A 14,783-nucleotide genomic window follows, 5' to 3' on the forward strand; every position below is an offset into this window, starting at 1 on the left:
AAAAAAAGATTTCACTGACTCTCATCTAATGGATATTCCCTTATTCGAACAACTGGCTAACTATCCAATTTGTATTTCCAGCAAGAGTAAGCCTACTCATTACAAATGCCTCACTAACATTACTCTCTCCAGCATAGCATGTGTCACCCCTCCTCTTTTCCTATGGTGCAAAGGAAAAGCCAAGCACTGTGTTAACTCCTCTTTGTCCACCTTTTGTATATCGGTAATGATTACACCCCAGGTGTGCCTACTCGAGAAAGAGGAAGCTGCCCTCCTCCTTTACAGCTGCCAGCAGAGAGAAATCTTCATCCTTTTGCTAGTAGGGCTCGGACTTGCCCTCTCCCTGGGTGCTGGAGGCACTGCGACTGCTGCTATTGTACAAACCCATCACCTGGCAGGAGACTTTCGAGACAAGCTGGGCCAGGCAATGGCATCCACAACTGACAACCTCGAATCTCTCCAATGACAAATGAACTCTCTTGCCGGGGTTGTGCTCCAAAACAGAAGAGCACTGGGTTTAATAACTGCTGAACATGGGGGGATGTGTGTGGTAATGGGAGAGGAATGCTGTTTTTTTGTAAATGAATTAAATGTTGTTGAAACCAATGTTAACACTCTCAAAAAACTTTGTAATGATCTATTTTCAAGATTTCAACCCACTGAACAATTAGGTTGGTTTAGTAATCCCTTGTTTTCATGGCTCCTACCCTTTGTTAGCCCCCTGATCATGCTGTGTGTCATTTTGATGCTTGCTCCCTGTTTCATACAATTTCTTTGCCAACAAATTACTACCATTGCTAAAATTACTATCAAACAGGTCATGGTCAATTATCAAACTTTGGATTCTCCTGAGATAGATGAGTTGGCTCTTAAGGCTTGTGATGACAATTCTCCATTGTAAAACCAAACAGGGGGAGATGTTGGGGAACCCTACTGTAAGGGTTGTAGTTCTCCATGTCCGGATAGCTCTAAGGGGCTCGGCGCCATATGGAAGGACTCTCCTTCTCAGCAGGGGTCCTTCTGCTCTCTTCCTGACTTGCCTGGAAAGTGCCACCAAGCACAGATGCCTGACCTTATTTGGAACATGACCTTTGGCATAGTTACCTGGAGTAAAAACTACCCCCAGGTTTTTTCTATATGATAATTAGGCATTGCCCCATAGTCAGATGATAGGATCCTGCTACCACATGTAAATAAAGCATACTATGAGCACCTATCAGCAGAAGCATTGGCTGCTGCCTCCACACTATATTTTCCCTCCCACTGAATAAACAGAGCTGTTTCACTGAATCTGGAGCTGTTTCACTGAGTCTGGAGCTGTTTGCATCACTGAACCTGCCTCCCTAGAAGGGCTTTCTTCCGTCAGTGCTCACTGGCCGTCCTGACCCCGCTCATTGCTTCTGTTCCCTTTGTCCTCATGGAGCAGTGGCCAATGACCCACGAGGAGAGGGAGTGACCCCACATATATAGATATCCAAGTTTCTAAAAAATATAATGTTCAAAGTATGAAACTTCATAAATGATAGTTAGAAAATCTTCTTAGGTTAAATAAACCTGTACTCAAACATAGCCTCTTAATTCTTTTGTGGAGCCCTGTTTATCTAGTTGAAGTACAGATTACCAGTGTGTGTGTGTGTGTGTGTGTGTGTGTGTGTGTGTGCGTGTGTGTGGTATCAGGTAGTTTTGCATCTCTGTGACCAAATACCAATTAGAAACAACTTCAGCTTCATTTCAGCTCATCATTTTGAGATTTCAGTCTATAGCCCTTTCTTCTGTTGACTCTAGACATAAGGCAAAACATTATAGTGGTAGAAGCCCATGTCAGGGGCTATCAACTTCATGACAGACAAGGGGCAGAGAGAAAACAGCACACACTCCAATAAATATCTCCCAAATGAACATCTTCTCTGTTGGGAAATAGTGATCCAACTGACCCTATCTCCTATATTTTGCTGCCTCCCAACGATGCCTTCATATACCGAATTAATCAAGGAATACATCCAATTGAGAAATTCATGCCAGTACTATGAAGAGCTAATCGTCTCTGGAAATACCCTCAGAGTTATTCTGGAGGGACACTTTCCATTAACCTATTTTCTTCTCTGGTTTTCTGTAGAATTGCTTAATAAGGATCCTCCCAGAAATTTCGAAGTTATATAAGGAGAAATTTCTATACCATCCATCAAAACCTGTGGCAAATTTATAGAGATGAGGATTGAGCCTCAATTATAATGTGTTCCAGGTGGTTCAGATCATGAACTTCTCACTTGGACTTATCAGACTTGTCTGATAACCACATCCTCAGGTTGTTTATAACTTCTGTTATGGCAGATGCAAACTGAATGCTGGCAGTGAATCAAAAAAAAAAAAAAGAATAATAATATGCAGAAGAATGACCTGCGCACTTTCTAGCAAAACTGCTTCTTGACATTCAGGCTCTGAACATGTAGATAAACAAGGAGGAGCAGCTGGGGCAGTTCATCAAACATTTGCTTCCCTGGGTGGTTTATATTATGATCTCTATCACTGTGGGAGGGTTACTGTAATGCTGTAGGCAATAATAAAGTCCAGTATCTTCAAGCTCCAGTTTGCTGATAGTGAGAGTGAAATCTGTCCCAGAGTACTGGCCACTGAACCTTGATGAGACACCAGGGTACAAATTGGTTGCATAATAGATCAAGAGCTTAGGAGAATTCCCTGGTTTCTGCTGGTACCAGTTTAAATCATTACTAATTCCCTGACTTGCCACACACTTGATGGTGACTGTGTCCCCTAGAGATGCAGACAGGGAGGGTGGAGACTGAGTCATCTGAATGTCACATCTGGCACCTAACATTGGAAACATAAAAACAAATAACACAGTTAAAATATTATAATACCATACCTCTAACTGAAGGGGAATTAATGTTTTGCTCCAATTAAATGCCTGTTGTTATTCTCCTTACCTGAGAGCCAGAACAGCAGAAGCCCCAGAAACTGAGCAAGACCCTTCCTGTCCATGCTCTGTCCTGAATAGGACTGACTTGTGTACAGAATGTGACTAACCTGTTAAGACTCTTAGTTAAATGGGTACATGCAAATCTGTGTAAGTTGGGTGGGGTTCACTCAGCTCAGTAACACAGTGAGGTTCAGAGTTCATAGAGGCCCTCAACCTGGAGAACAAATTTCCATGCTGAGAAAGTGTTTCCCACAGGGCAGTGCAGGATGTAATCAGTCTAGTGTCCTGCAAGTAGAGTGTTCTTTTGCTCACTTTGTGGTTCATGATATCCTCTTCTTAACAGCTTTTCATATAAGATGAATTACTATGGATTTGATTCTGTAGAAACTACAAATAACTTAAGAAGTTCCTGAATTTTATACCTGTAGATATTGTTGAGGCCAAAGAGATTTCCTTTTTTAGTTACCTGAAGGATTTTTTAATATTTTATGTAACATCCATATATACACACGTACACACACACACACACAATGTTTTGATTAAATTCACCTCCATTCCTTCCCTACCAATTTCCTGCTACCATCCTACCACTTTTCTGTTCCAACTTCATGGTTTTTTTATTTATTTACTTATTTTTGATACTCATTGATTTCATTTAGGATGTGTATGGGTGCAAGAACACCTTCTAGAACATGAATAGCTTTTCTGAGCATACATCCTTAAAGAAATCAATTATCATACAATAGCTCCTTAAACAGGGATGGGACTTCATGAGGCCCTCTCCAATTCATGCTGGTATTTGGGCTCCTTTGATCTTGTGCAAGGCTTGTGAATGCACTTTGAGTTCATGTGTGCACCTTCACTGCTATTACACAAAATATCATTTTATTTTAATATCTACTCCCTCTAGCTCTTATAATCTTTCTGACCCCTCTTCCTCAACAATCCCTGAGCCTTGAGAAGGGTGTGATATAAGTATCCAATTTAGAGCTGAAGACTCCACAGTCTCCTATTCCCTGCAAGCTGGCCAGTTGTGGGTCTCTGTCTTAATCACCATCTTCTGAATAAACAAGCTTTTCTGCTGGGCCTATGACCTCTCTAGCCATATACACTATATGGCTACCAATGGAGAAAACCAATCAATAATCCTACACAGCTCTAAAGTCTATGAATCACAACCATGACTGGCCCAGAAAGCTATCTGTATTCATGCAGTAGTTGTACTTTTATTTTAGAGGCAATAAACAAGTGTCTAATTGGACTCAAGTCCTGTTCAATGGGAGAAAAGTCATGTGTATAGCCAAGTACACATGGCTGAAGAGGTCATAGACCCTAAAGAAAAAAACCTGTCCCAGTCTTTGGTTTGTTTTGACACAGAAATAATAAATCGGGATTTTGTTCATGTGATTCTACCTCTACTGTACAATAGAATCACCGGCTCCTCTGGAGAGTTTCATAAGGCTATTACAATCTGTACCACATGAAGTGTATTAGAAGCAGGATGCGGCAATGGTGGAACCTATGAAAATTGAAAAGGGAAGTGAGAACGCATGTGTATAGAGGGGGCACACCAAAAGGAAGCCCAGTTCCAGCACACTGAACAGCTTCAGTAACAGCTGAGGCAATGACATCAAGAAAGCATTTTATAGTTATTTGAAGAGAATATATCAGTGTGACAGGCAAATACATATCAAAACCAGTATCTGTGCTGGCTATGCAGGTGATGCTGAGTTTTTCTCTGTAGCCAAAGACAAGAATTCAGAGACTGTGTGAGTGATTCTACCTTGAAATCTGTTTATGGAAGAAAATAAACAACATGAATATCTTATGAAAGTATAATATTTTGTGGAGATTATGAGGAGTGAATCCCTTGGAGAAACTCTTTCATACCAGAGATTCAGAGGAGGATGTGGTTGAGAAGTTGAGCTTGGGACACTATGGCCTTGGCTCAAACGTTCCCCTCTCATGTTGTCAGCTTACATTATGTGGCATCAGAGATGCTGAGGTTGGAATAGTGGCAGAATATACAAATTATATTGAATACAGTAAAGGGTTAAGAAGATAGAATTGAAAGGATATAATTAGAAATTTCCACAGAGTCCATGCCTGCTGTTTTCTTCACAGCTTTGCCGAGCTGATGTTCACAAGATTAGAGTTAAAAATGTAACCTCCTCAGCTATTAGCTTTCCTTTCCCTTATTCTTCTGCACAATATTCTTGTTATCTTTCAAGAATGAACATTACACTAAGCTGCCAGTGGATGACCCCATGCTGCTATTCCTGACATTGCTACTTTTAACCACAAAACAGGATCCTATTCTGTCATTTATGATGGAAACCAGCTAAACAGGTGTCTCTTTAACATTTTTTCCACCTGAACACAAAGGCCCCTGACTTCTCAGCTAGGCATTCATTTTGTACTACCAAACTTGTATACTGTACTGAATATTCAATATTCTAACTGAAATGCAACTCTTTAGGAACGTTTTTATGCTTTTAAACATTTTCTTAGTTTTACTGTTTTTTACTATATTTTTTCAATGGAGAGGGTTAGACATATCTAAAGAAAGTTTACTTTTTTATGTTTTAATATTAAAATTTTAAAGTGATTTTCAAATGCAAATGATATAAAGAAGAATATCACTAAGTATATGAAAATTTCAAGGAAAACATCTATAATATGCAAAGATAACTCAAGAAAATATTGAAAATTACTTCAATAGAAACATTGGTAGAAGTTGTGATTAAGTAATTCACTAAAATGTTCAGAGTGAATCAATATAGAGAACAGGTCATAACATACTCATTTACTACAGCTAGATGATCAATACACAATATTTAAAACTGTACTTAGGGACTAGGACTCAAATGGGTTCCTGGAAGGCAGACAGACAGGGGAAAAAGTCTCTCAGTAAATTAATGTACTTTTAATATTTAAGATGACTGAATTCCTGATTCTTCTTCCTCTACAAGGCGAAGACTTGGTTGGCTTTATCCCACTAGAGGGAACTTTTCAAGGAGATTTTCAAATCTCCCATGGTTGGGGTGGGGGACTTCTATGGCAGAAACCAATCATCTTCCCCTTCTTTGTCCATATTATCCAGTCTCTGCAACAGCACACACTGACACAATTCAGAGTGAGAAAGTGAACACATCTTTCTTCCAAATATATAAAATTTTTGGCTCTACCAAACAAACTTGAATTACAGTCAGAATCCCTTCCCTTTTGAGGAAGTCAGTCTCTGTTCTTTGCTCTGTGTTCTGATTTCAACAAATCTTGATTGAGTGCTGAAACCTTGTTTTCTCTGTCTTTTTAATCTTTAAATCATCTGAAAAAATAATACTTTCCTGCAACCCTAGATGGTTTCACCTTGAGGGCATCAGTACCAAATGAAGGCCCACATAAATAAATATGTTCAATAATACTAGAAAGTTGGGACTGAAAATTCTAATCAAATTAATTTTAATATGTTTCTGCCCTGACACTAAAATCACATGAAAGAAAAAAAAAAACAACAATTAGGACTGCATCAAAATTCAAACATTAAAGGCTACAAAATATCCCAGTGGTAGACATGTTAGAAATGCATCTACAACTCTATACACTACAGAGATGCCTGTTCACCCATTTCATTTCTGCTCAATTCACAATATCCAGGAAATGGAAACAACTTAGATGTCCATCAACTGATAAATGGATAATGAAAATATGATACATTTACACAATGATATATTATTCAGTTAAGAAAAATGAAGTTATGAAATCCACAGGTAAATGGATGGAACTGAAAACAATCATCCTGAGTGAGGTAACCCACACTCAGAAAGACAAATATCACATGTTCTATCTCATAGTACTTACTAGCTTTGAATGTTTAGCGATACATGCTTCAATTGGAAAATAAACAGAGGTCAGGAAACGACCGTGGAGGACGGGGAGACTTCATGGGAAGAAAGTTAGAATGCACTATTATAAAAGGGTAAAGGAAATTATGATAAAGTAGATAGGGTTAAATGGGATAGGGAATGGGAGAGTAGGGTGGGCAAGGGAGTATGAGAGGGATAACTAACCCTAAAGACTTTCAGAAAAAGTTATATGAAAACCTACCACTGTAGTAGCTTCTTTGGGTAAGTTAACCAGCTTTCAGTGGATAGACACTTGGGGACACAAGACTGACTCAATAGGCACATACATATGCATTAAATTGAGCAGGGGTGTTAAGAGATAGGTACAGATAAGGGAAGGGATTATAAATCAAAACATGTTGAATGAAATTTGAAAAAATTCAATTTGAAAACTTTTCTTTTAATAAATCTATTATAAAAGTTTTGTGTATTTCATGCAGAACAGCTCAAAAACTTTCAATCATTTTAATATCCTTATCCCCACTGGCACTCTCCTACACGCACCCTCACTGGAGTCCACATACTCAATCATTCCTGTCAGGACCACTGGGTTGTGAGTGTCCTTCCATTTCCCAAGCGCAAGTCCTTCCACTAAGTCTAATCATCCTCTCTAGAGTCCCTTGTTTTAGGAAGATCAGTTCTTCATCCAGCAGCAATCAGTTGCCAACATTCCTGTTGATTGCCCCTAAGTTAAGAGTGCCACTACTGCACCAAAGATGTATGCTGTGCTGGTCACTGATGTGGTTATTTGGTCTTGAAACTGGTGTTGGATCATAAATTGAAGCTGGTGTTGGATCATCCATTGATGTTTTCCCTTGGCACCTTCATAGCACTCTCTAAAGCTATGAGAACTTGCCTTCAGGGAACAGGTTGCAGGTCAGTTGAGCTGTATTGCTCCAAATCCTGTGTCCAAAGTATGTTCTGCCTTTGGTAGCAGGGTCTTAACCTTCAAGTTCTGGCAGCCATCAAGGGCTGTGGCAATATGTCTTTTGGCAGACAATATGATATTATATTTAAGAGGCACCAAAACGTCTACCAGAAAACTCCTAGAAATGATTAACACTTTCAGTAAAGTGGCAGGTTACAAAATTAATCTACAAAAGTCAGCAGCATTTCTATATACCAACAACAAGCAATCAGAGAAAGAGAACATGGAAACACTCCCTTTCACAATAGCCTCAAAAAAACCAAAATATCTTGGAAGAAACCTGACCAAAGATATTAAAGACCTCTACAATGAAAAATTTAAATCTTTACAGAAAGAGATTGAGGAAGACCTCAGAAGATGGAAGGACCTCCCATGCTCGTGGATTAGAAGAATTAATATTCTGAAAATGACCAATCTTCCAAAAGTCATTTATAGATTCAACGCAATGTCAATCAAAATCCCCATGACATTCTTCACAGAATTGGAAAAAAAATCCAATCTAAGATTTATATGGAAGCACAAAAGACCCTGGATTGCCAAAGCAACCCTGAACACTAAGAGCAATGCTGGGGGGATTACTATACCATATTTTAATCTATACTATAAAGCTATAGTCATAAAACCCACATGGTATTGGCATAAAACTAGACCTGTAGATCAATGGAACAAAATTGAAAACCCAAATACAAGTACATTAATTTCATCCACTTGATATTTGACAAAGGGGCCAAGAACATTCACTGGAGGAAAGACAGCAATTCAGCAAATGGTGCTGGCAAAACTGGATTTCTACCTGTAGATCCATATCTTCCACCTTGCACAAAAGTTGACTCCGATAGGATCAAAGACCTGTGTGAAAACTGAATCTCTGAAATTGATAGAAGAAAACATTAACAATAACCTACAAGATATAGCTGTAAAAAAGGGCTTTCTAAACCAGACATCAATTGCCCAGGAAATAAGGTCAAGAATCAACAAATTGGACCTCATTAAACTAAAAAGCTTCTGAACATCAGAAGAGGCAACCAAGGAAGTGAAGACAAAACCCACAGAATGGGAGAAAACCTTCACTGGCGATACATCTGAAAGAGGTTTAACATCCAGAATATATACAGAGAACTCAAAAAAATAAAAAAAATCAAGAAAGAAATAACCCAATTAAAATGTGGGCTAAGGATCTGAACAGAGAGTCTCAAAAGAAGAAAATAAAGATGGCTAAGAAGCATCTTAAAAGGTGTTCAACATCATTAGTAATTAAGGAAGTACAAATTAAAACCACTTTAATATTTTATCTTACCCTAGTCAGACTGGCTAAGATCAAGAGAACAAATGATACCAAATGTTGGAGGGGATGTGGGGAAAGGGGAATGCTAATCCACTGCTCCTAGGATTCCAAAACTGTGAAACCCCTATGGAAAGCAGTGTGGAGAACCCTTCAAAAACTACAAATGAACCTACCATTTGACCCAGTTATACTGTTCCTTGGCATATAGCTAAAGGATTCATCTTATTGCAGAGACACTTGTACATCCATGTTTGTTGCTGCTCTTTTCACAATAACTAAGAGATGGAAGCAATTAAAGTGTCCCTCAGCTGAATGGATAATGAAAAGGTGGTACATTTACACAATGGAGTTTTATTCAGCACTAAAGAAAGATGAAATCATGAAATTTGCAGGTAAATGGATGGAACTAGAAACTGTTATACTAAGTGAAGTAACACAGACTCAGAAACACAAACAATGTATGTTCTCCTTCACATGTGGATACTAGTACCAAATCCTTATAAGTGAATATGTATCCAGACATAACTTTAAGAACCAAGATAATGAAAAGAAACCAGGGAGGTAAAGGAAAAGAAAGAACCCAAGAGAGAGTAGTAGGAAACAGCTAAGGGAGAAGTGGATTTTTTAAAATGGGGTTATTTAAACTTGGGGGGGGTTATACAAGGAACTTTGAGCATAAAGGCAAAGAAAGAGCTCAAGGGAGTTGGGACCATAGGTGGCAGGTATTATCAAGGGAGAAATGGAAAAAATGGGGGCACTTTAAATGGGGAAACCATGATGGAAGGGTTAGAAGGTGTGTGGGGGGTAAATATTGCCTAGTTAGTTTTAAAAAGCCAGAGGGAATCATATTAGTCCAACAACCTACTGACAAATTATACATATATTATCTCTACATGAGTCCATGTGTATAGCTGGAGGCTACGTGGCAAGAAACAGTGCCAGACACGAGATATCTTCCTTTGAGTTGTTGGCCAGGGTGGTCCAAGAGACTCCCAGAATTATTCAGGCTATTGAAAAAAAAAAACTTTTAAAAAATAAATGCATCTGGGGTGTTGGGAAAATGACCACAAGATTCAAAGTATTTCAGCAAGGGAAAAAGTTTTCTGCAAAAGGGTGCAAAACCACTCTACAGGCAACAAGGAAGCACTCCCAGCTAGGGACCAACTTTTATTCATAACTCGAAGGGGTAGTCTGGCTCACCCTGAGTGGTCAGGGTTCAGCCTCATATTTTTACATGGTTGGCTAATTCAAAACAGAACAATTTATAAGTAAAGTGCAACTTTTGAGAGCAGGATGTAACCTTGAGAATAAATTTTAATCTTAGAAAAATTCTGATTGGGAAGAGAATTTTGCCAGATTTTGTTTTTACTAATTGCATTACTGGCAGAGCTTTATTTAGTTCATTTAGCCCTTTGATAGAAAAGACAGTACATTTCATGTACATTTCCACAGACATAATAACAAATTGCACTGTGGAAGACAATACACGTAATTGATGTATTCAACAAATGACTTTTAGCTTCTGTATATAAAGAACACAAAACTCAAAATGAAAAACAATTACAACACCAAAAATATAAACACTCTGACCAGAATATGGAAAATGACAGGCATAGACAGTTCTCTAGGTAGGATATAGAGAAGACATAAACAAAAAGATGCTAAATATTATTAGACAATACAGAAAAGCATATTAGATATGTGTACATTTATCATAATTACTGAAATAAATGCATAAAATCAGCATCACATGCTGATAAGAATGATATTCCAGTTTTCAGAATATCACATGTTGTTTATGGATCTATAAAATAATTTTTTAAAAACTTAAAAACAACTTTGATGATGCTTCTAAGCCTGAAAGTCACCATACAGCAAAGCTGAAGAAGTCTTGGATATTTTTGCTGAGAAATAGAGACCCATTTTTACCAAAACTAGTCCTGAAATGTTTATAGAATTCCTTTCTTTAATCAGTAAAATAAAGCAACTGTTGAATAAAAGTTCTTCAATAAGTATGTAAATGAACTTGATTTCTTTCTTACCATGGGCTACTACTCTGCAATAAGTACGCACTAATCAGGGGCTGAGGCTGAGGAGATGACACAGAATTTAAAGCACTTGCCATGAAAGCAAGAAAAATGGAGTTCTGATCCTCAGAACCCGTATACATGCCAGGTGGTCATAGAGGCCCCAGTGTAGTTTCACTATGGGAGGGAGGAGACAGGGAATCTCATAGAGTTAGCTGGCCACCAAGACTAGGCATACCTCTGAGATCTGGGTTTGATTGAGAGACCCTGCCTCAGAGAATAAGAGAGTGATCCGGAAATTTTCTTAGCATCAAATCAAAATCAACAATAAGATTTAAAATTTCCAATTTCCACAATAGACCAAGTCCCAGAATATAAGAACTCTATAATCTAGGTTCACTGAATCTCTGGTAATGTAGAAAATGGCCTGAAAGTGCCAGTGTAAAAATAAATTGTCTTTCAGTATATCTGTCTTTCAGCCATCTTCATACTGAGTGGAACTGTCTCACTGGTCAGTAAAAGTATGCTCAGAAATCATGAGAAAAGTAGATAGATAAAACTGACCTACATTTTTATCGAGAAATGACTTTGATCTTTCTTACAATAATAAAGACTTGGGTTTTTCTTTTTATTCACTTATATTAATTTTTTGTTAGTTTCAACAACTCTCATTATTGAAGTAAAGTCTTAAAAGCATTGTGAATTTTCACTTTTTCCTTTTTAAATATAATTGTTGACAATTTGGTATATTTATACAATGTATTGTGAACATAGTCACACATCCTTACTCCAGCCCCTTGGTTCCTTAGGACATTTCCCCTTTGGTTTTTCAGACAGCATGGTACACTCATGGAACGTCCCAAAGCTAGGCTGGTTGCTAGGCTGGCTCCAAGGAGCCCCTGATTCTACCTTTAACAATCACAATGAATCATTATCTCATCTCAATGTCCTGCTGTTCCACCACAATGCAAAACAACCCAATAACTTTGCTCCTTGTTTAATCACAAGGATTCACTCTTGCATCACAACACATCTATTATTAAATCGCAATGCACCACTGTCAAACCATAATGCAATATTAGTCCTTTAAGAAAAAATATGTCTGTTAGGATTTTTTTAGCATTTATTTATTTTTGATATAAAATAACTTTTATTTGCATAATTGTTTTAACTTTTACAAAAACTGTATTGAGAATTTCATGTACACATATAAGGTGTTTTGATCAAATCCATGCCCATTCCCTCCCCTCCAACATTCTCCCCTCTGAAGAGGTAACCCTAAAATCTTTTAAGGGTTAGATACAAGCTCCCAAATACTTTTGACATTTTTGAACTTTGGAACAGAGTATGTTGTTAACAGGATCAAGGGCATTTTGAGTTTTAGCCAAGAAACTTGCTACATTTCTTTGGAGTCTTTCCTTACTCTAACTGCCTAGCCAATTCCTACCTCCTATTCTTATCTCACCACCCTCTGAAGGGGTTACCCAAATCACCAATAGGGAATAGGGATGCAGATGGCTCTGGCTTCTTCCATACTGAACATGGATGCAGGCTGACACAATTGGAGTACCCCAGGATTTTTTTTTGGTTTGAGCTTGCATGGGACTTGTGCATGTTGTCTTCATTGCTGTGAGTTCATATGTGTAACATGGGGAAGTAGTTAAGAAATCCCAACACAACCTAAGGAACTTTTGGCAACTGATGTGTACTAGGAGGGGGACAGCCAGTCTCTTACAGTGATGAGTCTCTTGGTAGGTTAACCAGACTTTAGTGGATAGACCCATACTGAAGGATATTTGCGGACACAAATCAGACTCTATAGCCTATATTATATATGTAATAGAGTACATAAAATTGGATGGGAGGAAGTAAGGGGAGAGGCACATAAGGAAGGGAATCTAAATTCCCTAAAATTATATTGTATAAAAATTACTAAAATGTAATAAAAACATTTTAAAGGAATTTTTAAAAGAAAGAATGTCTTAGATTGAGTTTTATTTCCCCATGTGTTTCTATTAAAATCAATTTCACAAAACAATACATTGTATGAGATGCTCAGAGTCAAAAAAAATTTTAAGCCAAAAAAAAGTAAAACTCTCCCATCACAATGCACTTCTGTCCTATGACAATGAACCCTTTTCCCAACACAATGTAATACTAACCCATCACAATGGTACACACTCCCATCACAAATCTATCCCATCACAATGCTCTACTGTCCTATCACAGTGTTCCACCCTCCCATCAGAAAGCATAACCTTCCCATCACAATGCAGTACTGCCCGTTCCACAAAGCTCCATTGTGCCCACACAATACATCATTGTCCTATCACAAGGCTGAATTGTCCCATTACAATGCACCACTATTCCATAACAATGCTCCATTGTCCTATCACAATGCGTTGATTGTCCAATCACACTGTTCCACTCCCCCATCCTCCCATCCTAGTGAGCCATTTTCCTAGCATCATAAATTATTGCCCTACTATGATGCTCAACTATCACATCATGTCACACTGTCCCACCATAATTCAAAACTGTCCTGTCACCATGCACAATAATCCCTTCGAGTATACCACTGTTCCTTCACAATGTTTCTTTGTCATTTCACAGTGCACCACAGTCCTTCACAATTCACCTCTGTTTCACCACCGTTCTGCTCTGTCCTATCACTGTTCTTTACTGTCCATCAAAAAGTATCACTGTCTCATCCAGATGGACCACTGCAGATAACTGGCATTCACAGTCCCATCACAGTCATAAAATAACATCTCTGTCCCATCAATGCACAACTGTCCGATCACAATGCACTAATGTTTTATAACAGTAAGTGATTTTCCATCACTATGCACCACCATCTGTTCAACACAATACTTTTTTGTCCCATCACAATATTGTACTATCTCATCACAAGTAAAAGCCATCCAATTGTGAAATAAAATTCCTGGAAAAAAAGAAGCTGTGTCTGAAAAGCCTGTTTGACTGATCAGAATTTGTTTTTAAATTGATCGTTGCACACTTCAATGCATTTTCTCAATGATGGTAGTGAGTCTGAAATGTTGCAAGTCCAAAGGCAAATTATTTTAGGCCAATTTTAGCTCCCTTAAAAGCCCATTTATTGCCTTCCTCTATATCAGACCTAACATTCTATGAGATATAAAAATCCTTGGAACACGAGCCAAACCCCAGTTTCTATCAATCAAAGTGCTAAAAACGTTTTCAGGTAGCATCTAAGGTCTACAGCAGAATTCTCCCCATTTTGCTGTGATACACCTCTGATGTTTCCACCAATGTATTTGAAAAGTTATTTGGTTTATAGCTCTTTGTTTTGTTATTGTAAAAACTTCATGAAATTGTTACCACATTGGATCGTGGAACTTCAGGGGACCTAAATCTGTATGGTCACTCCTATTTGACTGTCACTCCTAATAAACTGTCTCTTATCCCCTTTGAGTTGAGGGTTATGTTTTAGTGACATAATCACAGTATGTCACTGTCTTTTCACAATGCTCCCCTGCCCCATCACAATACAGGATGTCACAACACAATACAGCTCCATCTCATAACAATGCTATATTGTCCTATCATCATTCACAACACTCTCCTCACAGTCCCAACACAATGCTGCTCTGTCCCTTCACAACATAGAACTGCCCCATCACATTGCTCCTCTGTCCCATCTTAATGTACTACTGCTCAA

General features: G+C 38.2%; 1 gene segment (V, D, J or C); it reads right to left on the reverse strand.

Moving 5' to 3' along the window:
• Positions 1-2,506: 2,506 nt before the first annotated feature.
• On the reverse strand, positions 2,507-3,022 carry LOC108491527. The segment is given in 2 exon segments: positions 2,507-2,829; positions 2,946-3,022. Coding segments are annotated over 2 exon segments (378 nt in total).
• Positions 3,023-14,783: the final 11,761 nt, after the last annotated feature.

The sequence above is a fragment of the Nannospalax galili genome, unplaced genomic scaffold (assembly GCF_000622305.1).
Source record: "Nannospalax galili isolate Female #2095 unplaced genomic scaffold, S.galili_v1.0 scaffold323, whole genome shotgun sequence".
NCBI classification, from domain to species: Eukaryota; Metazoa; Chordata; class Mammalia; order Rodentia; family Spalacidae; genus Nannospalax; species Nannospalax galili.